The following is a 25752-nucleotide window of genomic DNA, read 5'->3' as shown; positions in this document are numbered from 1 at the left end:
GCGGACTATCGCTGGCATCGCCGCGCGGACAGGAACATTCATTAAAATTTGAAATGCAAATGGAAAGTTGCTACTTGAAGCCGCCGTGCCCTGGAGCCAGCCACCGTGAGGACAGGAGCCTGCCGTCTCCGCCGCGCTTTCCAAAACCCCGGCTGGGCAGGGGGTGCTGCTGCTCTGTTTGTTGCTCCAGCCCCCCCGCCAGACACCCCGTGCTGCATCCGCACGTGGCTCGGGGGCATGGGCCTCCTGGCACCCGGGCCTGCTAGGACCTACATAGCACCCAGGGCCTATGTGGAAACTGTGACCGGGCTCCCCGCACGGCCCTGGCACCCAGCGGGGCATTGCTGCAGGTTAATTAGCTGGCGAGTACAGCGCTGCGGGCCGGGTTTCTAGGAACCCGGAAGAGACGGCTCGCTTTCCAGGCCACGGCCCTGAGCACTGCCTGCCATGTGCTCCCCACTCGGCAGCGTGTATGTGCCCTGTGTGCTATGGCCTGTGCCGGGTGCTGTGCAAATGAGACAGGTGTATAGCAGGGTGGGTTTCCTATCTGTAGGTGCTCCTGTAAAGACCCCGAGTGAGAGACCCTTGTCAGTCAGCGTTGTCCAGGGGGGAGCAAAGCCGCCCTGCTGATCTATACCCGCCTGGACCTGGCCCCGTGGTGTAAGGAGGGGGTGAGGCCTGGGTCCCCTGCCAGGCTTCAGGGATGCTGGCCTGCTCCTGGCTTACAGGTGGCATCTGGGCAATGGGGAAAGCAGTTAAGTCCTGCTCTCTGGTCCAAGGGGCTGTGGGGGGCTCCAGGCTGAGCCGTCCCCCGACAGATCCCTCCGCTTTGCAGCAGAGCCAGGGCAAGCTCCCAGCCGCTCAGGCAGGCCCAATGCAGCACCTTCGCCATGCCGGAGGCAGTGCTTGGGGGTCCTGTTGTGCTTTTTTCAGCTCCAGTGTTTGCCGTGCACCCCCAGACCCTGGGGAAGGCCTGGCTAGCCCCCCTCCCCATGCCACCACCCTCGTTGTCTTCCCATCCCTGGCCAAGGGAGTCTGGAGAAGCATCCAGCCCCTTCCCCCTCCAGAGCCCCTGAAAGCTGCTGAAAGGCACCCCCGGGGCTTGCAGATGCACGTGCTGGGTGAGACGTCCCCCCCTCACATGGAAACACGGTGCTGAGTCACGCGCACAGGAAGGCGCCGATGGCGGGTTGCAGCGCAGAGGGGCAGTGGCGAGCCGCCAACTCCCGGGAGCTGTATCGAGGTGAGGGCCTGGTGCAGAGAGGTTTCCGAGGCTCACGGCCTCTGCCTCCGAGGCTGGGGGAGAAGCCGGCTGCCGCCGTGGGGCGCAGGGAGATCCAGGCGTGTTTAGTGTCTGTCAGGTGTGGCGGGGTCAGGCTTCGGTGTGCTGCACGTTGGAGCACGCGCTGCTCCAGGGAGAGACGGGGCTTGTGGCTCCCTCTCCTCCTGGCATCTCCCTTGGCTCCAGTTGGCACCCACGGGTGGAGACCCAGCTCCCAGCTGCTCTGACACCCTTTATACAGAAGGCAGAGGTCACGGGCCAGCTCAGAGGTGCCTGTGAGTGAGTTTCGGGCCGGGATGGTGCTAGCTGAGCATGGCTTGCATGAGGTTGCTTTGGCCCAGGCCAGGCTCCAGCTATGGGTGCTGTGTGCTAAAGCTGCCAAGCTGAGGACAGGGCCTGTGGGGCCTTGCCAGCCCTGCCTCAGTTTCCCCAGAGGCCGGTTGTGCCGCGAGGCTGGATTCCTCGGCGCTGGGGAGAGGCCGTGAGCTCCTCTGGAGCACCGGAGGGACAGGCCAGGGCAGAGGGATGCATTGCCCTTCTGCCTGTTGCCCGCGGGATGGGGGGCAGAGGGGGGCTGTGCTGGCACTGCTTGGCCCTTCGTGGTGCCGAGCGGTATCTCCTCCAGCAGAGGGCGCATGGGGCCCCTCCGCCGCCCCCGCCGGGGACAGTGCAGGCTGTGCGATGGAGAAGGGGGGCGAGGAGCGTATCTCTCTGTGCCTCCCCCATCCTGGGAGATTGCAGAGGCCTCGGGGTGTCAGCAGAGTCCCAGGGGCGCTGACCCAGCTTGCCCCCGCTCCCCAGAGCTTTGTGCAGAGAGTGCTGGTGCAAGCAGCAACCCCGGAGCCCCAGCTCTGAGCAGGGGTAGGGCCGGGCATGCGGGCAGAGAGAGCCTGCGCAACAGGTGCTCTCAGCCCTTTCCGTCTGCGTCTTCAGGTTGGGACCGACAGCCTGGTGCTGAAGGCAAAGAGGTTGGGGGCTAAGTGACTGGCCTGAGGCAATGCAGGTGGACAGTGGCAGAGCCAGGTTCAGAACTGGGGCTGCCGCGCCCTGTGGATGCCCCTTGGGGCATCCCAGGGGTACTGATCCCTCGGCTCCTGCCCTGGGCCTGGCCGGCCGGCACCACTCATGCTTCCTGCCTTCGCTGCAGGGCCCCGGGGATGCCGCTGGGTCGGCAGCGCACTGGGCCAGGACCCAGCAGCTCTCTCTCTCCTCCCTTCCTGGCTCCACCTCTGGGCTGCCCTTGGCTACACCTCCTCCTCTTTTTGTGCCTTGGTTTTCCCAACTGCAAAATGGGACCAATGCTGCCGACCTCATTTACTGATCACTTTGAGCTCCAAGCGCTGCGTCTTCCGGTGGGGGTTGATCTCACCCGTCGGCCGGGGAGGCTGTCTGGGGCAGGGTCAGAGCTGGCTTTAGAAGCGGAGGCCAAGCTCGGGGAGGGAAGCTGTGCTCATTTAGGGCTGAAAAAATGAAAACCTGATGGGGAAAACACCCCTCCCTTCATCCCCTCTCTGCGATTGGCCTATAATTACAGGTTTATTGCCTGTACAGCTATTGTGTAATGACATGTTTGCAAATTAATTTTTATGGCTCCTGCCATTAGCATATACAGTAGAGGAGGGGTTAGGTATTAATTACCACTGGGGTTAGGATAATCCCGGCGAATTAAATACCTATAAAAGAGTGACAGCTGGGAGCGGAGCAGGGGCAGGGGGGCGATGAGGGGAGTAACGAAGGGCCGGGCCAGGTCGTCAGGCCAGGCGGGGGGGGTCCAGGCACTGTACCCGGAGGCTGCGGTGTCTGGGCCATCTTCCAGCGTTGGCGTAGAGATAAGGTGAGCAAACAGCCCTGGGGTGGCTGCTTGGGGGTGTCTGGCAGTCGGGAGATGCCAGGTGATGGGGGCGTGACCCGGGCCCTGGGATTTGGGGGTATGGTGGTGAGGTGGGGAGACAGACAGACCCCAGCACATACATCTGGGGGGCAAGGGCAAGGAAGGTGCACGGGCACCGGGCAGGGGAGAAGGCTGCTGCAAAGGAGGAGGAGGAGGAGGATGGCAGGGCGGTCCGTGCACTTATCTGGAGGACACAGCCCTTCCTGAGCCCGGGGGCCGAGTGGAGGCTCCTGAACAAAGGGGCTGGGGGTGGAGGGGAGAGCCAGGAGCCAGGGCCTCGCAGCCTGCTGCCTCCCACCCATGCCCACTGCAGCTGAGGAGCCCAGGGGTTGCAGATGCTCTGCCCTCCTGCCTTCAGGGCCCCGGCACAGATGATTTCCACGAGGTCAAGTGCCCCCCAGCCCCCGACGTACACACCTGCAGGGTCTGCCACCACCCCAGATCAGAGCCTGCTCGGCCCAGGGAAGTTCAGGAGATGGCTTATCGCCCGCTCGTGCCGGCCGAGCAGGTGCAGGCCCCACTCGATGCCCACCGGCCATCAGGGGAAGGGGCAGGCGGGCGGGAAGCAGAGCCCGCAAACTCTGCGAGCGGCTTGACTTTTAAGAAACCCCAGTGCTGCGTGCGTGCGCACGCACATGTCACCTGGGCGCGTGCATGCATGTGCACACGCAGGTAGAAGCAACAGCCAGGTCGGGTCCAGTTCACTGTCCCTTCCGGCACCCGCTCTGCTGCTGGGAGACGTGGGAGACTGGGCAGGATGGACCCAGGGTTCGACCAGGCCAGGGCAGATGTAATGTTGTTTGAGCGCTAGCGGCAAGCCCTGCAGGCAGGTGACTGGGCGCCACTGGAGGCGTGGGTTGTGCAGGGGGGAAGTGGCGGGTCGGACCCCGGGGTGTCGGGGGCTGGGCTGGGCGGTGCTGCGGAGGGGGAAGCGCGGAGCGGGAAGCGGGCTGGGGCTGTGTCTTGTAGCTGCTGGCTGGGCTGGTCAATTATCATACAGGATGTGGGTTCCTCTTGCAGCCTGGAGATATCACACGTTTGCCTTCTTGAACTCTGGTGTTAAGAGCAGCCGGTAGTTTGGGGGGGAGGGCGGGCAAGAAGGGGACTGAGCGCACACACACACACACACACACACGTGCACGTGCACACACATGCGCACACGCAGAGCACTCACAAATACAGCACATGGACACACGCAGAGCGCACACACACACACACAGAGGCACATTGTGTCAGTGGATCGTTTACTTAAACCAAATTAAGCCCTTGTTACTATGGCGCAGCCAGAGCCTGCAATCTTTCCCTGTAATAGCATTTATTAGCCCTATTTGCCTGCGAGCATGTCTTCCCGGATCTGATAATGCCTGGGTGGAGAGGGAATGTGTGAGATGGTATCAGGCACTTGATTACAGGCGCAACGGGACGGTGCAGGCCTGGGGTGGGGGTGGGGGAGGCAGTTTGGTGGGGGTCCCCGTCTGATCCAGGGGGTCCCATCTGATCTGCGGGGGATGGAGCGTGCCCTGGACACGTGGGCTCTGTGTGCGTGTGTTCATGCACACACCTTGGACCCCTGGTTTCTAATGGGTTGTGTGCGCGTGTGTGTCCTGATCCAGGTAGTGTGTGTGAGTGTGTGCATGCCCTAGAAACTTGGGTTTTGTTTATGTATATGTGTGTGTGTATGCGTGCACCCTGGGCACCACAGTTCTGCTGGGTTGTGTGTGTGTGTGTCCTGATCCAGGCAGTGTGTGTGTGTGTGTGTGTGTGTGTGTGTGTCCTGGACACCTGGGTTCTGTTTGTGTATGTGTGTGTGTGTGTGTGTGTGTGCATGCGTGCACCCTGGACACCTTGGTTCTGCTGGGTTGTGTGTGTGTGTGTCCTGATCTAGTCAGTGTGTGTTGTGGACATCTGGGTTCTGTTCGTGTGTCTGCGTGTGTGCACGCGTGCACCCCAGACACCTGGGTTCTTCTGGGTTGTGTATGTGCCCTGGACACCTGGGTTCTGTGTGTGTGTGTGTGTGTGTGTGTTTGTGCGTGCACACACCCTGGACACCTGGGTTCTGCCGCGCTGTGTGTGTGTCCGTCCTGATCCAGGCAGTGTGCGTGTGTGCCCTGGACCGCTGTGTGCATGGGCGTGTGTGTTGTGAGCAGTGACTTTCACAAAGGGCTGCGAGTGCCAAGCCTGGGGGCAGGTAGCAGTTGTGGATCCTCCTCCTCTCTCTGCTCCTCTGTCCCCATGGTTAACTCCTGGCCCTGCTCCTCTCAGTCTTTTGTGTGCAGGCTGTTGCTTTGCTCTCCCCCTCTCTTGCCAAGTGCCTAAGGGGAAGGAAGGGGGGATCATTATTTTTGCTCCCCCCACGCCCCACCCCAGCAGCTGCTTGGACCCAGACCCCACGGCCGGGGGACAGCTCTGGAGGAAGGAGGCAAAGGCCGGCATTGAGGGTCGGGAGTGGGGATCATCTTCCTCTTCTACACAGGTTTCTTTTTTATTTTTTGGTTTGCAAAAAAACCCCTAAAAGCCCTCCCTGCAGAAAAGAGCCTCTTCCCACCCCATCTTGGCCTGGACCGGCTGCTTTTTGCCGCCTGGCTCCCTGCACCCCCGCAATATCGGAAGCGTTACACGTTCATCCGCGCGTGTCCCCCGCAACTTCCTCACCTCTTCCCCAAAATACAAAACCAGGGGTGCAAGCAGAAGACGAATGCTAAAGACCCGGCGAGCAAACAGCACTCGGCGCCGGAGCCTCTGCCTGCGATGAACAGATGCCTGCCGGTTTCCTACCCCTCTCTCTTTCATTAGAGGAGACAAATCTGCTGTCAAGTCGCCAGATTTCCAATTTACCGATAATGATTCTTGCATGAAAATTGATCGAGGGGGGCTTTCTGGTGCTTGGCGCTCCCGGCCGCCGCCGTGGGGAGGTTTGGGTTTCTCGCGGCCTCCGGGACGTGGAGAAGCGCCGGCCACCAGCGCTGAGGAGGACGCATTGGGGTGCTCCGGTCTCTGGACACCTTCCCCTGCTCCACGTCTCGGAAGGCTTCATTCCCCCTCTTTCCCTTTCCCTTTTGTGAACCGGTAGCTAAGGGGGGAAGAAAACAAAGCCGGCTTCTCCTTGGCAACCGGAGAGATCCCCCCAGCCAGCCTCCCCCTCTCTGCCTTCCCTCCACCCCCCTTCGCGCTTCTGAACATGAAGCCCGGTTGGAAACAAATCCGATGCCCCCCCCGCCCTTGACATTCAAATGACTGAACGGAGAAAAGATTGCTCTTTGCACGCTTTGAGGGCTTTTATTATTATTGTTATTTTGATTTTGATTATTTTTGCTTTCCTCCTTCCCCTCTTCTTCGGCTCTCTCCAAATGAGTAATCCCTAGCGGAGAGCATCCAGCCCAGGAGCTCCTCGCTGCCCCTCTCACCTCCTCCTCCTCCTCCTTGCTCTTCAGTTCCTCTCTCTCTCTCTCTCTCTCTTTTTGTGCGTGTGCAATTTGCATCTCTGGTCTAAAAAGGCAGGAAAAACACGGGAAGGCTTCGAGACATGGCAGCTGCTTAAAGGGGTGCTGTTGTGTTGTGACTCAATTACCTCCGTGCGCATCTGCAGGTGACAGCCCGCCGCTGGGACTGACAAGAGACCTTGCCCCCTTCTCCTCCGCCGCTCTCCAGGATTAAGGGGCTTGGGGATTTTTTTTTTTTTTTGTCTTCTTTTCTTTTTTTTTTTTTAGCCGTCAGCATTTTCCGCCCCGTCTGCCTCCTGGTTTCTTTTTGCAACCCCTCTGATTGCCACTGATCTTTTTGTAGTATTATTATTTTGCCCTCACCATCCCGTTCGCCCTTTTTTTGGTTTTTCCTGCTCACCATGGACCTGTAACACAAATCATGTTTGGACTGAAGCCACCTCTCTATTACTTACCAGGTAAGGAGATGGATGAGGGGTTTGACTGTTTTCCCCTCACCCCTTCCTCGCCCCCACGGTCCCCTTTTCTTTGCGGTGCTGGGACAGCTCCCCCCGGACCCCCCCGGGCTGTGCGGGCGTAAATCAGGAATAGCCACAGGGGTGTAGGAGGGGGAGAGAGATGTGCCATGCGCTTCCCCCCTCCTTCCCTTCACCCTCGCCTCCCCTTTGAGATCCAAGTGCAACGTGAGCCCTGCAGCTTTCACCCAGCCCTGGGGTGGATAGCATATCTCGCTCCTTTTGTCTGCCCTGCTCGGCTTCCTAAGTGGCGAGCCTTGTTTTATTTAACAGCAAACGGCACAGGCACTTAAGTAATCTAAGGTGAATTAAGAAGCGTGGTGTGAAGTTACTTTCTAGTGGTGCCTAATATTGTTTCATGGCTCAGCAAGCTCTGATCATGTAGCAGACAGCCCCAAAGTGGCGACTCTGAGTCGCTTCACTTCTGTTCCCCCCCCCCCGCTTCTCTTTCTCCCTCCAACAGCTTTTTTTCCTTTTCCACCCGCAAGTCTCTGAGGTTTTTCCCTCTTCCCCCCCCGCCCCACGTCCCCGCGCTGTGTCGGGGCTGTGACATGTGCCTGACAGACAGCCGCCTTGCTAACCCCTGTATTTATCGCGGCTAAGGGTGGGAAGCAGAGGTAAGCGAGGCATATGTATATATGTATGTCTGGGAGAGTCTGTTCTCCGCCGCGGCGTGTGCTCTCGGGTCACCTTTCATCAGCCGAGCAACAGTTTGTGCGAGGATGGCGGGGGGGGACGATTTGCTGGGTGCATTGGCGTGCGTACAGCTGAGGCTGAACCTCAAGTGGGGACCGCTTATTGCTCCTGCCCCGGCTCCCTGCGTTGGCCTTTCGGCCCCTTTTGGACAGGCCGCAGAGGCGCCGAGGACGGGGGGAGGTCGGCGAGCTCCTCCGGCCTTCGCTTTCCACGCTGCACCCTGCATGCGGTTTGGAGGGGAGCCCGTTACCTTTGCAGTTGCTCGGGGTGGTTTCGTCGCGGTGTGTGATTGGGAAGGGTGTTTGTTTCAGGAAATGGGTTTTGCATGTGGCCGTTACTTACAGGAACAAGCTGTTAAGATAGAGCAGAGTGCAAAAAAAAGAAACCTTTGCCAAGCTGTAAGTTGCTGTGAAGTTCCCCGGGCTGGACGGCGGGGACCGGCTCTCCCAGCCCCGGTGCTGGGGCAGAGGTGCCTCGGGACACGTTCGAAGCTGCTGGGCTCCACCTTGCCCCCGAGCCGAGCCGAGCTCCCTTCCCTCTGGGTCCTGACACGCAAGCCGGGAGCCTTGCCGCGTGCTTGTGACCCGGGGCAGCCATGCCGCAGGGTCACGTCGCCAGAGGGGCTGTACACTGTAACTTGGCTCCATGCACAGCCATAATTAGAGGGGGGGGATTGCAGCCCAGTTTGGGGTTGTCAGGCCCCTGACCCCGCGATTTGCACTAAGATGTGAGGCCTTGCATCATGGAGGGTCTGACTCCTTCCCTCCCACTTGGGGCAGGTCGACAGGGGGGAAAGCTTCCTGGTTATGCTTGGGCAGAGAAGCCGACCCACGCTCTGTCCTCTCCCGGTCACTGGGTTCAGGGCTCATTTGCAATTAGCCCTGCCGTGATCTACTTAAAAAGCCGAGGTTGAGGACATGCTTGGGTACAGCAGGTTGCACGTCCCAGGCCAGAAAAGCCTGACTCGGAGGCAAACCCCTCATCTGCGCTTTGGTGTAGCCGTGCTGGGATCCCCCAAGCCCACACCTCCCTGCCGCGGGCTTTGCACGGCTCAGTGAGGTTGTTACCATCCTTGGAGACCCTTCCTCACTCTCAAATCCCGCTTTCCATTTCTTGCTCAGTCTATTTTTTCGCTGCCTAAAATGGAAATCGATAATGACTGCACAATTTCGCCGCGGGTTTCTTTTGGGCTTTTTTTTTTTTTTTGGTTCTGCAAATTCAGGCAGGGGTGCCAAAGAAAGTCTCTCGACAGATGCGGGGAGAGCTTTCTTTTTCTTTAGCGTGCTCCAATCAAGCAGTATTTACTTACGGCGTCTCCTGTTGCGTGAAACTTCTCTCTGTTTTACTCTAATTGCTAATTCACTAATTCCAGCACCCTGTAAAACCAACCGGCGTTTCATCTCTCCATAGATGTACTGCAGATGGGGGAGAGAAGCTGTTCCAGGAAATGACAGAGAGGTTTGATCTATTGCCACTGAAGTGATATTCCAAAGGATCTAATATATCCCCCCCCACCCCCACCTTTTTCCCATACGCTGTGTTTCTGCCTTCTCTGGGTATCCATCAGGTGGTCTATTTTCTTTCCAACCAACATCAGGAAGGGAAAAAAAAAGAGGAGGGAGGGGAGGGAGAGAGAGAGAGAGAGAGAGGTGCATTGAAGTGTCAGCCTGTGAGATTTAAAGCAATTAAGGAAAATTATGTGTGGACTATTCAAGGCGCTGTCAAACAGAGAAATCATTGCACACAGCCATTCCCAGCGACCAGAGACATTAGGAAATGCTAATCACACAGGTAGGGTCAAAGCAGATGTAAATTTTAACCTTCCCCGCTCAGCTTTCAAGGGTTTAACAGAGTGATTTTATGATCCTGGTGATGACTCAGCCGCAGAAGCCCAGCCAGGCCCTGCAACCGGCTCTGCCTCCGGCTGGACTGGGCCCCGTCCTGCCTGGACTGGGCCCGCGGGGTCAGGAGCGGGGACCCGTGCCTCCAGGTGGGCAGGGGCGAGGAGAGGAGCCTGCGAGGCGTCACCCCCCCAGAAGAGCTGAGTTCGAATGCTGGAGCTGGCTCGGTGGCAGGGCAGGCTCTGCGTCCTGTCCCTCCACGAGCATCTCTCGGGGGGTCCCCTGAGGACAGCTGCCTCTCTGGGGGGCCGGCAGGCAGGGGGTGGCTGCAGTGCAGGAAACAATGCCAGCGCCTTGCACTGTTGTAGCACCGTGCTGCCAGGCGGGCCTGCATGATAGCGAGTGACACCTCTAACCCCAGTCCCCATCCGCATCGACCCCGTAAGGGCTCACCCACACTCCCGCCCCGGCGTGTGGCACGGCGCTGGGGGACCCGGGATGCAGCTGGGCTCGCAGCTGCGGGGCGAGAGGCTGCAGGAAACGAGTGGGAGACGGCCCCCTCCACTGTGCCTTGGCTAGGGGCCTTTGAAGGCAGGTGCTTGCCCAGGCCACGCAGGGTGGAGTCGCATGTCCTTGAGCTGCTTCGCGGACCGGAGAGCCAAACCAGCCCTGTCCTCCCCGCTCTCCTCCCCCAGGCCTGGGCTGCTCGAGTGGGTCTGGACCATGCACGTCTCTTTGGACGCCCGGTTCCCGAGCGTTTCTTAGCCTCGGTGGGCTGGCAGTTCCCCCCGCTCCTGGCGAGGGATGCTACTCTGACCCCCAGCAGCGCGATGGAGCCTGCACTTGACTTCCCGGGCCGGTCTATCCCGCGAGGCTCCGAGGAAGGGAAATTGCCATCCAGTGGCCTTGCGCTTCTCAGCGGGCCCCAACTCCGCCGGCAGCCTGCTTTCAAAGGATCCTGGCTTCCTTTCAAACCAAGGAGGGAAGCAGCAGGGAATTGAAAGCGCAGAGCTGCCTTCCCCACCGGCATCAGCTTCCTTGCAGCGCGGGGCCTGGGAGGCCCCGAGTCAGGGCTGGACCCGCTGTACGTGCCATGCTGCTTTGTCTCCGGGCAAAGCTGGCACCATGGAGAGGACGCCCGTTTCCCGCAGGGGAGCCCACGGGGCTGGCTGCTGCGTGCCTTTGGGAAATGGGCAAGCCCGGGGCGGGCGGATTTGACAGGGGGCACAGCCCCAGGGGTGGTCTCAGGCCTGTGTGGCGCTGAGGTCTGGGTTGGGGGCTGTGCTGGATGGGGATGGAGGTCTTGGGGGGTAGACATGTGCTGGGAGGGTGGGGGGAATTCAGCCTGAAGGACGCATGAGCCAGGCCAGACCGGGTGCAGGGGCAAGGTCGGGGGGTTTAGCTGCCTTGGGATCTCCTCCGATGCAGCTCTTGGAGATGGGCCTGCAAAGCTGCCGGCTTGGCCTGCTGCTTGCAGGGCCTTGGCTGCCCCACAGCTCCCGGGCTTGCGGCGGGTTTGGGCCAGGGCCCGTTCCCCGTCCAGGCTGGGTGCCGGACCCCGGGCAGCTGGGCTGTCCTGCCGTCCCACGCGGAGCTCCCTCGGCCGTGCTCTCGTCCCACGCTCCGCCCCTGCGAAAGCGGTTGCGGCTCTGGCGCGCCGCGGCAAACGCGGGGAGTTTGCTGATTCAGGCCCTTTCGAAGCAGCGCCTATTTTAGGCTTGGGACGGCAATATTCAGCCGGCGGATCAGCGCGGCCGGGGGTTGTCAGCGGCGCTGCCCTGCTGCTGCGGGTTGCGCCGCGTTTGGCGTGAGTCACCGGCTGTGCTGGCAGAGGTGCAGCCTTTCCCCCCGGGGGAAGTGTGTGGGCTGGGTTCTCCAGCACCCGGGGAGGGCGTGCATGGCCCTCTGGAGCCGCCTGCTTGGGCTGGGAGCCAAGGTGGGCGGAAGATGCTGCAGATGTGGGGGTTACCTCCGGTCTGAGGTCTTGGAAAGCACCGTGTAGAGCCCCAGCCGGGCTCAGAGGGAGCAGGATTGGGCGCTTGCCTCCTGCCAAGTGGCACGAGGAGCAGGGGGCACGTCCTCGCCGGCTCTCCGCGGCCTCGGTGCAGGCCTCTGATTCCTGCAGGGGCGGGTGACCGCGCTCGCCGCGTCCACGCTAAAGAGGCACTTGAGCTGCATTAAAAATGACACCTGTTGCCCTCTCTCGGTCAGCTAGTGCCGGCCGCTGGCTCGCTGCGAGCGTGCAACGAGCGGCCTCCCAAGGGAGGGCAGTGGAGGGGACTTTCCTAGCCTGTCACCCCCCATGCCGGGTGTGACGCGGGGACAGCAGAGCACCATCGGTGCCCGGGGCGCGAGAGCCCTGTGGTCGCCAGCGGCCCCTGGGATGCTGGGTGCCACGGGGGGATTTGTCTCACAAAGGCGGGTGCAGAGAAAGCCCCGGGGGAGATGCCAGGCACCCAGGGGTCGTCGTTTCGGAGCTGTCAAGGGCTGCGAGGGACCTTGCAGATCATCGGTCCGGCCCCCCCGCACGGTCTCCTCCTGCCGGCCCGTTGGTGCCCCTCTCCCAGGAATTGCACCAAAGCATCTTGCAAACGCGGGGGACCGGGGGGGAGTTTCTCTGCCCCGTGCAGCGTGGGGGGGCCGGAGTCGACAAGCTCGGGGCCGGGCCTGGCTGTCCCCCCAGCTGCCCTGTAAGCACCCGGGGCTGCAACCCCGAGGTGCTAAGGCTCTCCCACTTGCTAACATCGTTCTCAGAGGATTAGTTGCAGACGCCCCCCCTTCCTCCCCTCCGCAGCCCTAAATTCAGTCGCCATGGCAACAGTGTCAACCACTTGCTAGTTTCCCTGTGATTATTTGACAAGGGGAAGAAAGGAAGGAGAGAGGGAGGGAAGAGGGGAGATATAAAAGGAGGGAGCGCCGCGCACCGCAGCGGCCCCGGTGATGTCTGGGCGGCCGCGGGCTAATTGCTGCCACGGCACACGGGGGCGGGGGTTGGGCCCGGTGGGAAGCGGGGGCAAGGATGCCGGTGACCCCCGAAATCCATCCGGCGGCAGGCCAGGGATTGGCGTCACCTCGGGGCTCCTTCGTGCCGCGCGGCTCTGGCAGGCGTCTAGAGCCGGCAATTAGCCAGGGCCTTTCAGCTGGCCGGGGCGGGGGGTGGTCATCCATGCAGGGCTGGCATGAGGTCTGGACCTCGCCGAGCTGAGGGAGGGAGGCCGAGATCCCTGTGCGGTGTGGTGGATGCTGCAGCTGAATTGCTGCACCAAGTGTCCTTGGTTGTGGGCTCTCCCCTCCCTCAGGCTCTGGGCCCGAGGACCTGTCTCGCTGGGCCTGGAAGGGGACGAGTATCTGGGAAATCTCCCCAACAGAGCAGGGGATGGCATCCATCGCAATACTCTGCACTGAGAAAGACCCCCTCGCTTCTGGCTTATGCCGGGGCCATTTTATAGATGGGAAGACTGAGGCACAGCGAGAGCTGGGTTTCCTCATGGCCAGGCAGGGAATCTCTGGCTCCCATTAAGCGAAGTGATCTGGATGCCTGGCTTCTCCTTCCCGCTGTCCCTTCTCCCGGTCTCCCTTCCCTGCGGGAGGCCTGGCCCTCAGGGCTCTGTACAAGAACGGGCTGGGAAAGATGAATGAAGTCAGTGCCGGGGAAACCTTTCCGGGTTAGTTTTTCTGTTCCTACGTGAAGGTTTACTTCCCAGTGGTTTTAAAGACAGCCTGGTCTGTGGCTGCACAGGACAGTGGAGACCGGTGGGCTCGTGCGGGCATTGGTGACGCTAGTCATATTGCACATTTTGGTACAATCGATGGACCCCAGGCTGCAGGTACGGGGACCTTCGTACCTGCTGCTAAGATGCAGCCACTTCTGGGGTGGAACTGCATTTGCAGGTCAGAAGGATTGAGTGTGCCTGGGGATTTAGCCTCTCCGGGGCATCTCCCCTTCCCCGGGTGTGCTGCTGCGTGGCTGGGGATGGCTGTGATCTCTCCTGTTGGCTGCGGGCAGGTTGCTTTCCAGGAGCTAAAATGACTGGGCCCAGGTCCCGGCCGGTAGCCTGGCAAGCCGGTTTGTCGCGCTCAGCTGCTTGGAAAGCGAGTGCTCCCCGCTGGCTTTGGCAGGGGACCCTAATCTGTCACCTCGCATCGCCGCACGGCACGGAGAGCACGCGGCCTGCCTGGCGCTGACACGGTGCAGAGGGGCACCGGTCCCTGCCTTCCTGCCAGCACATGATGCCCCTACTCGTATCCCACCCTCCCTTGTGCTCCGTCACGAGGGCAAAGGGGCCTAGGAGAGGACGGACAAAGTGCCGACAAGCAGATTAGCACGCAGCAGATGTTACCTTAAAAAGCGAGCGGCCGGGGTCTTCCCCTCATCTTCCCCCCACTCCTTGCAGCCGGGGTCGGAGCGGCGCCTGGCTCCAGGCTGGAGCACCTGCTGGCGCCCGATTCTCCTTGGCACTAGGCTGGCACCGGCTGCCTGTCTCTGACAGCACGTGCAGGTGGCAGAGCCGGTGGGATGCCGTCTGCAGCATGGGCCAGAAATGCAAAGAAAGCTGCTCTGGAGCTAATGAGAGAGGCACGTCCAGTCAGTCGCACCCAGGTGGCTTGTCCCAGCTGTAGACCGGCCGAATCACCCCCATCCGGGGAGACCGATACTGGGGAGCAAGTCCCCTCCGGTCACCAGCCCCCAGGCCTTGCTCTTCCCTCCCTGCCATGCCCTTTCTACCCTGGTCTGTGCTTCACAAAGGGTTAATCTGCTTTGTTTCCCCTCCTTTTCTCCCATCCTCTCCCCCTTTTTCTATCTCTCTCTCTCTCTCTTTTTTTTTTTTAACACTCTAGTTAATTAAATGCGGCTGCCTATTGTCAGAAGACAAAGTTTGATATTTATTACACCTTCGTGCTACCAAATGTCAAAGGCGCACATGCTCCCGAGAAATACTGGCAGGGAATAGCAAACCCAGCATATGTCTGCGTGCTCGGGGCAAGCGTGAACGGCAGGCCGGGGCTGCCACAAATAGTCCACAGCTCTCTAAATTTGGCTTCAGCGAGCTGCTCAGGATGACAATGTATTTTACAGTTTCTGTTTACATGGGGCGTTCGGTCTGACTCACGGGGAGATCTCTTATCCTGGATAAACATCCCTCTTCCTCAATGAATTATTTAATTGGAAAGAATTAAAGACGCTGGTAAAATCAAAATCGGCGGCCGTTCTTACCCCTCTCTGTTCCCCTGCCGGGGTTTTAATTGCAGGTTGGGCTTTTTTTAGACGGCTTCCCCCCCAACCCTCCCTTCTGCAGCGTGTTATTTTTGACACGGCGAGGGAAGAAAAGAAGGCCACGCGTCAGTTTTATAGGGTGTATTCCTCCCCCCCATCCCTTTCTTTAATAATAATGTTTTAAAGATGTTTGACATCTGTAACAAACAGCTGGCATCCTGTTATGGAAGAATGTCCTTTTATTTCCGAGCAGGTTGAACTGTCATTAATAGTATAATTAGGTGATTATCACCATACAGCAGAAAACTGCTTAATTGCACGGATAGCTTTTCTAGGAGTCCCGTCTTTTTATTGCTGTATTTGTTTTAGCCGCCTGAATTTTCGCTCTGTTTTGTTGTTTTCTACATTGATTATTATTTTTTTTTTTTAATGCATGTGACAGCTGTACGCGGGTGACAGTCAGCACCGGTGCCTCGGCTGGGATTAACGTGGCAGGGATTTGGAGGGGGCACTCCCCCCCCCGACATCTTATTTAACCCCTTGTGCATCTGCTGGGTCTTTGCATAAAACAGAGCGTGGCCTTTGAACCACCTAATGACTAGTTTGGGGAAGGGGAGGAATTGCCCAGTTCACCCTGTGGGTTTAAGGAGATTCAAGCAATTGTAGGAGCCTCGCTCCCCTGGGGGATGTGGCCGTGCTACTGGGTGCAAAGCCCCAGGCGTTTGCACCCAGGGGTCAGCATGGAGTCGTCTTGCAGCTGGGGTTAGGAGCTGCAGAGTCCAGGCGCTGCTCCCCTTCTCCGTGCACCCCGGGGATGGTTCCCGCCTGGAGCTGGCACTCTTGGCAGGGCTGGGACTCGCTGCCGGGGACACGAGGCAGCCAGCACTTCCAAGGGAGGAGGGCTTATCCTCTGTTTCGTACTTGAGGCCAACCCTGCTAGATGAGGGGCCGAGATGTTGCGACTGCCCTAGTGTAGACAGGGCACAGCGATGGAGGTGGCTGGGCCGTCTCTGCCCCCTCGCCGGGCATGTGGAAATGCCCCAGGGGAAGAGCGAGCGGCCTGCCACCCGCTCCCTTCTTCCCAGCCAAGTGGCTCTGCCGGCGGCCACCACTCAGCGCTTTCTCCCGCTAAGCACCCACTTCACTGGAACATGGCACTTCCCCCTTGGAAGGGAGATAAAAGCTGGAGATTAAAAGCCAGTCAATCAGATCCCATTGGCGAGTGTCAAGCACAGCGCTCCCCTGACTAAAAAGTCCAGAGTGGTTGAACGCTCACACATCCTGCCTGACAAGATGAAAGCGCTGGGAGCGAACGTGCCTGTCTCGCTTGTAGAGCGAATAAAGGAGACATCCTGCCACCTCGGAGCCTTTGTTAGGAAAACTGTTTCTTGAGCGGCTTTAAAAAAAAAAAAAGAAGAAGAAGAAGGAGAGCGAGCGAGAGCGAGAGAGATGAGACGATTGTCGCTGGGTCACTGTCTCTGCACGGGGCCGCCCGGGGGTCCGGGTTCGAGGCAGCGGGGTCTCCGAGCTTGGCCTGTTTCCCTGAAGGGCTTGGCTGGTTTCCCTCTGCATGGGCTGGGGAGCCTGCGTTGGCTAGCAGAGCCCACCGGCCCTTTCTGATGTGGCTGTGGCTTCACGTGGCCTGGTAGCCCGGGCTCAGGGGTCTGCAGCAGGGAAGGTTGGATCTCCTTCCTCGTGGCACCCTGTTTTTCCCTCTCATCTGCCTTGAAAAACACCCCGCGAAGCTCCAGCATGTGTTGCACCCATCCCCCTGCCCCCGGACGCCTCGGGGGGGTGAGGAGAAGGGCCCAGGGCCCATACAGCGCTCGGTGTCGGAGCAAACCCAAGCAGCGCAGTGGCCCGTGGCTCATTGCCGCGGCAGATGGATGGGGCATGGCGGGGAGGATTGCGTGGTTGGATGGCCACCTTCCTCCTCTTCCCGGCCCTTCTTGCTCAGCCTTCACGCAGCCCTCGTTAGCTCCTTCACCACTGCTCCTCGTCCGTCCTAGCCGGGCGCTGCTGGTGGGGAGAGGCCCGAGGGATCGGCATTCACGCCCTGGCCCTGCCAGCCAGGAGGACGGCCTCTGGTAATGTTTGCTTGACACCCGAGCGGAGAACAGCTGCTGGCTGTACTTCCCGCCCGGGTTTTACGGTCCCGGCCTGAGCATGGGGATATATAACCTTCTAATCAAATTTCTGCACCTTAATGCGGCGCGGCGACACCGCTAATGCCGGCAGCATATGCCACTGGACCCGAGCAGGCTGCTCTGGGCTGGGGCTTGTGTCAGCGATTGCTGCAAGCCCAGGATTTCCGTGCCAGGGCTGCCCAGGTCCAGGTGGATTTGGTGCATGTAAAAAGTAAAGACCTGGGGCCGTGCCAAGAGCTGCGGGCCTGGCCAGAGCGACCCCCCCCAGTGCAGGCAGGGCTATATATCCCCAGCTCAGGCCAGCAAGGTCTGCCGGCTTTCGGGGTTTGCCCTGCAGCGGGGACGCCAGGGGCTGCGATGGAGGCAAAGCCCCGCGCGCTGCAGGCGGCAGAGGGCACGCCCCGGGTACCCTGCCGGCAGCTCCCCAAGCGGAGCGGTGGAGAGCAGGTTTCTGCGCCTGCCAGACAATAGCTCTTTGTATCTCTCCCATCGCTGTGAAACACACTTGTTAGCGCCCAGATCTTTGTGCTGTAAATTTCCATGGAGTAATTATGTCTTAATTTATGATAATCCCAGGCGAGTCGTAGGGGAAGGCAAGATGGAGTCAAGTTTGTCAGTCGGCTGCGCGGGGTGGGGGTCTCCCTGGTGCTGCAGGGAGGAGGCGGGGGGGTGAGAACGAAGCACAGTTTTGTCAGAAACTTTTTTTTTTCTTTTCTCCTCGTTGCTTCAGCCGGAAGGGGCCTTAGGGCCAGGCTGGAGCAGGGGGAGGCAGAAGGATGCTCGACCTGTGTTGGCAGCAGGTCTCCTGCCCTTGCAAGCGGAGCCTGTCTCCCCGATGCTCCTTTGAACCGTCCCGGTGGCTTCCCAAGCTGTGCCAGGGCCCTGCCTTTTGGGGGGCAAGTTCCTCTTCCCCGAGGCCCAGATCAGCACAGATGGGAGGAGCTGCAAGGGCGCCTTTGCACGGCTCACCCCCACTTGCGGGCAGAGAGCACCGCTGGACCCGAGCGCGGCCGCCCTGGTGCCAGTCCCTCACCCTGGCGCTCCTGCTTCTGGAGTGGCAGCTTGGCACGGCCCCTCCTGGCAGACCGCTGCCCCCCCCGGCAGATTGCCTGCCCCCCCCCACTCCTCTGAAATTCAAAGTGGGTAAACAACACCTGAGCGCAGGACCGCGCCTGCCCTCGCTGGGAACACGGCGTGCCGGCTGCTCCCGCCTCCCCGGCAGCCCTTATTACCCAGCACAACGGAGGCTCTTTTCCCTCTTCCTTCCAGGCAGGCAAATTAGACACTTTGGCAGTTTCCCGAAGTGGGAGGGAGGGGGAAGCCTTTCATCTTCCAGCGCCGAGCCAGCAGGTCGCCTTCGCGCAGGTTCTGTTTGCTTAATAGCAGGCTCCGCGGCGGAGCGAGGCGGCAGGGAGGGCTGGAGCCGTTCCCGCTGCCGGGAGCGCCGCGGCACGGTCAGAGGGCATCGCCTGCCCGGTGCCTCCCTTCTCCCGGCGGACGGGATGGCTCTGGCTTCTCTCCTCCCCGGTGCAGCCTGTGCATCCTGGGGTCAGGCTGGAGCCCGAGGGATGTCTGGGGGTGCAGGACAGGGCCTAGGCACCACACCAAAGGAGATGAAGACATGCTTTCTCCTTGCAGTACCTTCTCAGGGGCAGCATCCTCCAGCTAGAGAGTGGTACCATCCTCCAGGCTCTTCCCTGGACCCAAAGCTGAACCTAGCAGGACAGGGATGAGAGCTGCTGTAGGCGGCCTGCCCCTCCCAGCAGGCACCACGGGGTCCGTGACATGCCCGGAGCGGCTTGAAAAGAAAGCTGGGTGCCCTCCAGCATCCTCTCCAAAATGCCCAGGTCTCCAGGAGCTACCCCAGGCTGATGCCTCCAGGACCGGGGCGTGTTTGGCTCCAGGGCAGGAGCGCCAAGCCATGCACTTCTTCGCTGCCAAGCCTGACACCAGAAAGAGCTTGTGGCTCCGGCAGGGACATCTGATCCCCAGCTGGGACCGCTTAGCAGCCAGGAGAGACATTCCCACTGGCTCCTAGGCCGGGACCTGGTGGGTGTGAAGGCAGCAAGGGTCAGAGAGTGCTAAACGCCGCCTGCTACGGTCGGCCGCTGTGTCCTGCCGGCCCTCGGACCGGTCAGAGCCGGCGCGGAGAGTGACATTTGCTGAGCGTAAGAATTCAATTAATTCCAGCAGGCAGATTAAATATAAGCGAATTTGAATAATTTGCTCCAAAGGCTGCGGATTACTGTAGGTGAAGGGTAGGAAATTACACACGCGCGCGCCCGTGGTTTTGGCAAGGATCGCTGGCCCACTATAATTAATCTCGTTAATGCCTGGTGTTGAAGGGGTGGGACGTATGGGGACACCCCACCTCCCGCACAGATTAAGGGCTGGATGAGAAGGGGGCGGTTAATGGCTTCCCCTTCTGTGGAGTATCTCAGTCCCGTGGGGAGCGGCTCCCATGAGCCGGGATGGGTGTGCATGGGGTGGCAAGGGGCACATGCAGTGCTGGGAGCTTCATTATAGCCTCACAGGGTGCAGGTGGCAAGGTGGAGCCAAGCTGGAGCAGCCCCGGGTCCCCGGCCTCGATTGCAATGGGTGGCAGCACCGTGCATTTGCAGTGCCCCATGCATTTGCAGTCCTGTGGCCCCATGCCTGTGCAGTCGGCCCCTTCCAGCAGCATCGTCCTGTCTGCGTGGGTCCCCTCGGCGCTCTCCCAGCAGCTCTGCGGGGTGTCCCCTCTGTCTCTGCGTGGTCCCGGGGAGGTCTCCATGCTTCTGCCACGGGCAGCAAGTGGCTCTGCAAAGTCCCCAGTGTGGACACGGCCCTGTGGGCCTCTCCGTTGGGCAATGCGGCTGAGCCCCTATCTCCTCCCCCCTCCATCTCTGTTACTTAACACCAGAAACCACCAACGGTGAGCACAGCAACGATTTTCCTCTGAGGTTGCCCAAATCCCGCCAACGTGCCCTGGCTCCCACCTTGGGGCTTGCTCGCCCTGACCAATGAACGCCGGGGAGGCCTTTGCCACCATTGCCCGCCTCTCATCCGGGCTCTGGAGCTTGAGAAAATGGCTTTTATGTCCCGAGCCAGCGTGCATCCCCCATGGATTTTGCTGCATCTTGCATTTGGCCCTGGTCGCGGCACGGCAGCCGGACACCTTGCTCGTCACAAAATCTTCGGGCAAGCGTGATCCGAATGGCTGGGCCTGGCCTCGCCAGCTGGAGGCCCTGCTGCCTGGCCTCGTGCACCGCCCAAGCCCCGTTGCTTTATCTCTGCTGGAAGAGCCGTGCGGCTCGCCATGCCAAAGAGCTGCCATTTCCTTCCCCCTCGCCTTCGCTTGGGCGCAAGGGGCCTTTCCCACTAGGCCGCCCAGCCGAGAACTGGCTGGCGGCGCGGTGCATATGGTAAGCAGGCTGCGATGCTGGCTGCCACCGGGGGGGAGCACCTGCAAAGATGAAAGCCAGCGCCAAGCGCCGCAGCCCCTGTGCTGCCTCCATGCTCCCTCTAATGCCCTAATTATTCCGTGTTTGTTTCCGTAATTTACAGTCGCCAGCTACTGATCCATCAATAATGGATGCGTTACCTGCCTCCACGCGAGGGCCGGGAGATTTAGGAGGCTGCTTTGAAAGGGGCTGCGGCGCAGCAGCGAGACGTCCGCCCGCGGCTCTTCTCTCTTTGCCACTCGCTTCCCTTCCCACCCCAGCCCAGCCTCCCTTTCCCGCGCCCCCCAACCCTTCCTGCTCGTCAGCTTTTTATTCCTCCTTCATATTGCACGCGGAGACGCAACCCCGAAGTGTCAAAGCGGTGCCCTCGCGCGGATGCTGGCGGCTCCTTGCCCGCCCTTTCCTCCGGCAAGGGAGCTGGGTTTCAGGATGGGCACGACCAAAACTAGCTAACGCTTTTGCTCTTTTGCCAGCATGCCAAGCAGCACCCAAGGATTGCGTGCCCGAAGGCCTTGCCGGCCACAGAGCCCATCCGCCTGCCCTGCAGGGCTCTCCAAGGGGCTCCCCAGCCCATCTCTGATGCTGCAGGGTTTCTGTGTCCCGCCTGGTTTCACCCCCCGGCGAGGGGCGCGTCCCCCAGAATCCAGCCGTGCCGGAGGATCGAGGCGGCTCGCCGGCAGAGAGGTGTGCCGGCCCTGATCTAATTCTCCAGGCTGTTTAGGGCTTTTGCTCTTCTCCTGATGGGAGGAAAAGTCATCTTGACATTTTTTAAATGGCGGAAAATCACGATGCAAAGCGCCACGCCGGCAGCGGCTCCAACCTGCGCGGCCTCCACCTGCTGTTGTCAGAGGGAGCTGGCGCGGCCGGCGCCGATAACAAATGCGCTGGCCCCGCCGCCCGCCAGCCCCTGCTGCCAGCTTGCTCGGAGCGGATGCCGCGGTGGCCGAGGGCTGCCGTGCCAGAGCCTTCCCCGTGATCGGGTCTCAAGGGTTGCAGAGAGCACAGCCCTGCCTGTCTGCAGCTGCCGCGGCTCCCGGTGCTCCGGCATCTCTCGGGCTTTCTAATATACCCCCGTCGTGTGCGGGCAGGGGTGGGGGGGGATCTGGGTAACGGCAAGAGTGCCTTGGCAAGCCGTTCCCCTCCGTATTGCTGCTTTCTCCAGAAGAGAGCTCGTGCGAGCTGCCCCCGGCAGCCAAGAGACACAGCTGCCGGGAGAGGTGGCCGCGCTCTTGATAGCAGCTCCCTGGGTGACGCCCGCCCGCGCACTTAGCTCTGCAAAGGCGCTGCGTCGATCTTTGCGGAGCAGCAAAAGCAGATCCCAAGCCGCGTGCCCTCGGTCTCCCTCTCCCCCTAGCAGAACGAAGTCCCGGGCCGCAGCTTTGGCACGCCGGCGGCTTGGCACGTGCCGATGCCTAGCTCCTCACCGGCAGGGCCAGCAGATGGAAACCTCCGTCTGCGGCTCGCTTTTCTGCTGCAACGTGTTGGAGAAGGCCGGATCCTTAGCTGATGCAAATCAGTGCAGCCCCAATGGCTCGGTGGAGCCGTGCTGATTTACCTGGCCCCGGCAGAGGCAAACCTGGCCCCGGACTGCGCATGGTGAGCAGCTTGGGACATCCGTGGGAGCTGGCCTGGCTGACTGTAGCACCGTTTAGCGATGGCACCATTCATTTGGGAGCTACCTGCTCGGCTGGGTTTGTCAGGGGTGGCTTGTAGAAGTGGGATCTGAACAGAAGTGATGCTGTGGGGGTGCAAAGTGAGCTAGATTTGCAGGTGGAAAGGGGCCCGGGAAAAGAGGGGCCAGGACCATTGATTGTTCCCTGCCTCCAGCTCCATGCGGCCCGGGGTCTCTTTTGAAGTGGGATCTGGACTCCATTTGGGTCCGTACTGCCAAGTCCCTCCAGCTCTGAGTGCCCGTGCCTGGTCCTCTGCCAAGGGCTCACACCTCCAAGCACAGCAGCAAGGCAGCTGGATCCCGCATCCTAAATAAATCTTGCCAAGGCCTTGCCAGCGTCTTGCTCTGCGTGTGTGCACGCATACGTGCGCGCGTGTGTGTGTATATAAAAAAGGAGAGGGAAAGAAGCCGCCTGTGATGTGGGGCACCGATTGCTAGCAGATGGTGCTGGTATTAGGAAAATGAAAATACATGCAGTAAATTTGCTATTTGCCAGTGTTAATTTCTTATCCCAAGGTAAAACCTTCCCGCTGGCCCATGCCACACCATCTGCATGTTCATAAAAAGCATTGCAGCCGAATGGAGCGAGCCTGCGCGGGCATGTGGGGCCCAGCACGTCACGGGGGGGGCGGTACTGCTGGGCCCGGGCACTAGCACGCACAAGGGCACACCGGTACCTTATACCGTGCAGAGAGCCTTGCACACACATGCATTGGCTCATATGCCTGAGCGGGTGCAGGCACACGGGTGCACGCGTAGGCGCTCGGTGAAAGCAGCACATGCAGCTCCCCCCCCTCCTAGCAGGCCAGGCCCCACCTTCGCCGTGGCCACAGCTTGCCCTCTTCCCCGGCTAATCGCCAGCACGGGAGCTGGCTTTACGGCACTCTGGGGGGATGGAATGGCCCCCACATCTGGGCAATTAATGCTGAATCGGTAATTTGCATGACATACACCCTCGGCCGCCTCACCAAATGAGGCGATTAAAAGGCAGTTCCTTCCCTCCGCCCGCAAACGCAGGGACCTTCGCAGTGCAGCTGGATTGATAGAGATTGCCGGCGACCTTTGCTAGGACAAGAAGTATTATCATTAATACTCCTGTATTTCCTGAGTTCATGCGATGCATAAATCTCATATCAACTCAGGCAGGCAAAGTAATCTGCCAGGCTGTGTTATTAATACACACCGCCCTCGCCGCATAAGCTCTTTGTTATACTGTCTCCAACAAAGGGCTAATATCCCCGCGTATTCCCAGGGAGGCTCGGTGAGCTGCCTCCTGACCCGCGGCTGCCCTGAATCAGCTGCCATCACTCAGCTACCTCCCCTCCCCTCCCAGGCTGCCACGCGGTCCCCTTCGGGGTCTAGATGCGCACAGCCCCTGCCGTGTTGTGGCATCTGGTTTTTATTGGTGCCATCTCATCCTGCCTCTCTTAGCATGCGGGCGCTGGACCCGCAGACCCCTCTCCCACCCCCTTTGCGCTCGGGGCAGAGGAGAGGGATGGCACCAGAGCCAGGTGCATTGAGGTGGGGGTGTTTGGTGGCTGGGGGCAGGGTTTCCTGGGGCAGAAGCCTGCAACTATAGCATCCTACAGGGGTCTTGAAACCCTCTGACCCCAGAGGGCCAAAGACCCGTGCGTTTTCTGCAGACCCGACTCTCTGGATGGGCTTGGGGCAGGAGCCCAGTGCAGTGCTTGCTCTGTGCAGTGGTCTTGGTGCTGCAGGGAGGGTGGGCAGCAAGGACCTGGGGTGCTGGGAAATCACCCTGTTTCTCTCCAAATATGGGGTTGGGGGGATTCCCTCATGCCATCGCTGTACCGGGGGCATGGCTTCTGCTTAGCGCCCCCACAACTCCCCTTGGCAGGGCAGATCCAGGCCGCCTGCTCCAGTGGTGCTTGGTGCCATGGAGCAGGGACACAGGGACAACCTGTCCCCTAGGTGATGGGCTGCACCCTGGCATCCTGCCGCCACCTCCGTCGGGGTAGTTAGCATGACGGGGCTGCCCAGTGACTCCCCATGCCCTGGGGCAACGTGGCCCGCCCCGTGGCACTGCTAGCCCCAGGGCAAGTCCTGTAACCCTCCCATAAAAGCCTTGACCGGAGAGGGTGGAAATCACAGGCTTCTGCCAGCTGCTTTGATGCATGCGTTTCCTGCACTTGCACCTGGGGCTGGGCCTTGCTGGAAGCTTTTGCGGGCTTCGTGCCCCCTCCCCAGCTCCTTTGGGTGCTCCAGATGCAACCCCAGACCCTCAAGGCAGGCTCAGGGGTGACCCCTGGGATGGCGCTGGAGCCAGGCGCATTGGGGTGGGGGTGTTTCGTGGCTGGGGCCCCTTCCCTCCCCCTTCCATCGCTCTGCCCCCCCAACCCAGCCCTGCCCTGTGCCAGCTCCAGCCTGTGTGAATGTCTAATCTCCAATTTTATTCGCTCTGCTCCAGCCTATTTGCATAATCCACATAATCACCCTGGTTTTAATTGCCCACAACTCTGCAGAAAGATCATGTGGTTAAGTGGTAAATCATAATTAGATAAATAATTGGCTTGGCCACAGCAAGCTGCTTTGTTATACCTGCCATCTGCTGGGCAAGTTTCTTCTTTTTTGCCTAGAACAATGCGCTTCTGATGGCGGAGCGGGAGGCTCCCTGGCTGCTCCGCTGGGAGGGGGGGCACGGCTCGGGATGGCGAAGTGGGGTAAAGGCGGAGGGGGGGGCGCGGAGCCTGGATCCCAGCCCAGTCGCTCTAGGCCTTGCACGGTTTGCATCCCCAGTCTCTTAACAAGCCCATTAGCCATTCATTACGGGGCTTGCCTAATGCATCCGAATGGGAACGCTGACTTCTTCCGCACAAAGCGGGCGGGGGGCAGCCCCGGCGCCGCTAGCGTCGTCGTTCTGGGCTGCGAGCCTCGGCGTAGCACCTCCTGGAAGCACGCGGCCAGGCGCGAATCCCGTTAGCAGGAGGCCGCGGCGTGGCCTCGCCGTTGGGGCATCTCTCCCTGCCGGCTTGGGGCCGGGAGCAGGGGAGTTGCTCCGCGCTGCTTTGTGGGATGGGGTGAGCGGGTGGTGGCATCGACCCCCTCCCAGGGCCTCTGTGATTTGGGGGCCGCTCTGTCTGTGCAAACAAAGTCTGGACGCGTGCCGGCGACAGGCCAGGCCATCCCTGGCACTGGCTGGTGTTGGGAGGAGGCAGACGGTTGGCAGCGGATGGAGCATTGTTGCTCAGGTCCCCCCAGCATGATCTGGTCCTGCCCATCGTCCTGGTGGGCCCAGCTGGGCATTTTGGAGAAAGCCCAGGGGTTGGAAGGGCCCAGCTCAGAGATTTCGGACCCTAGGGATCTCGGTGACTGCTTCGGATGCAAAGGGCATGGCACCTCTCTGCTCATAGCTTGTCCCCCACACGGGAGCCCAGGGACAGACCTGGTCCCAGGGAGTCCTTTCTGGCCAGTGCCGATCCGACTCTGCCTTTCGCATGGTTTGAATAGACCCGAAAAGTGGGGGGTCCCGAGCTGCCTGCTAGTCTAATGTCTGCTGCCCCCCCCAACACACACCGTGTCCAGGAAGCCCGCAGCATGAGTGCCCCCCGCCTCCACCATGGCACCGGTGCCAGGCAGCGCTCTCGGGGGT

The 25752-nt window shown here is 60.5% G+C and overlaps 1 protein-coding gene and 1 long non-coding RNA gene across 7 annotated transcripts in view; one reads left to right on the top strand and one right to left on the bottom strand.

Moving 5' to 3' along the window:
- Positions 1–25752, top strand: part of GSE1 (Gse1 coiled-coil protein) — a 133628-nt gene that overhangs the window by 57386 nt on the left and 50490 nt on the right. The window contains exon 1 of one of the 6 annotated variants that reach the window (XM_019535975.1): positions 6995–7071. The exons of the other annotated variants lie outside the window; for them this stretch is intronic. Within the exon in view, the coding sequence (XP_019391520.1) occupies positions 7035–7071 (37 nt within the window). The 5' untranslated portion in view covers positions 6995–7034. Of the gene's footprint in view, positions 1–6994; positions 7072–25752 lie in introns of those variants that run through there. 6 annotated transcript variants of the gene reach the window in all.
- Positions 6866–9331, bottom strand: LOC109310688. The gene is made up of 3 exons (XR_002101296.1): positions 9134–9331; positions 8075–8175; positions 6866–7020 (listed from the first exon to the last, which is right to left on the bottom strand). It is a non-coding gene; the product is annotated as an uncharacterized LOC109310688 (long non-coding RNA).

The sequence above is a fragment of the Crocodylus porosus genome, unplaced genomic scaffold, assembly GCF_001723895.1.
Source record: "Crocodylus porosus isolate Cpor-Errol unplaced genomic scaffold, CroPor_comp1, whole genome shotgun sequence".
In the NCBI taxonomy this organism is placed as follows: Eukaryota; Metazoa; Chordata; order Crocodylia; family Crocodylidae; genus Crocodylus; species Crocodylus porosus.
The sequence above is the reverse complement of the archived record's forward strand: the minus strand, read 5'-3'. Positions and strand labels throughout refer to the sequence as shown.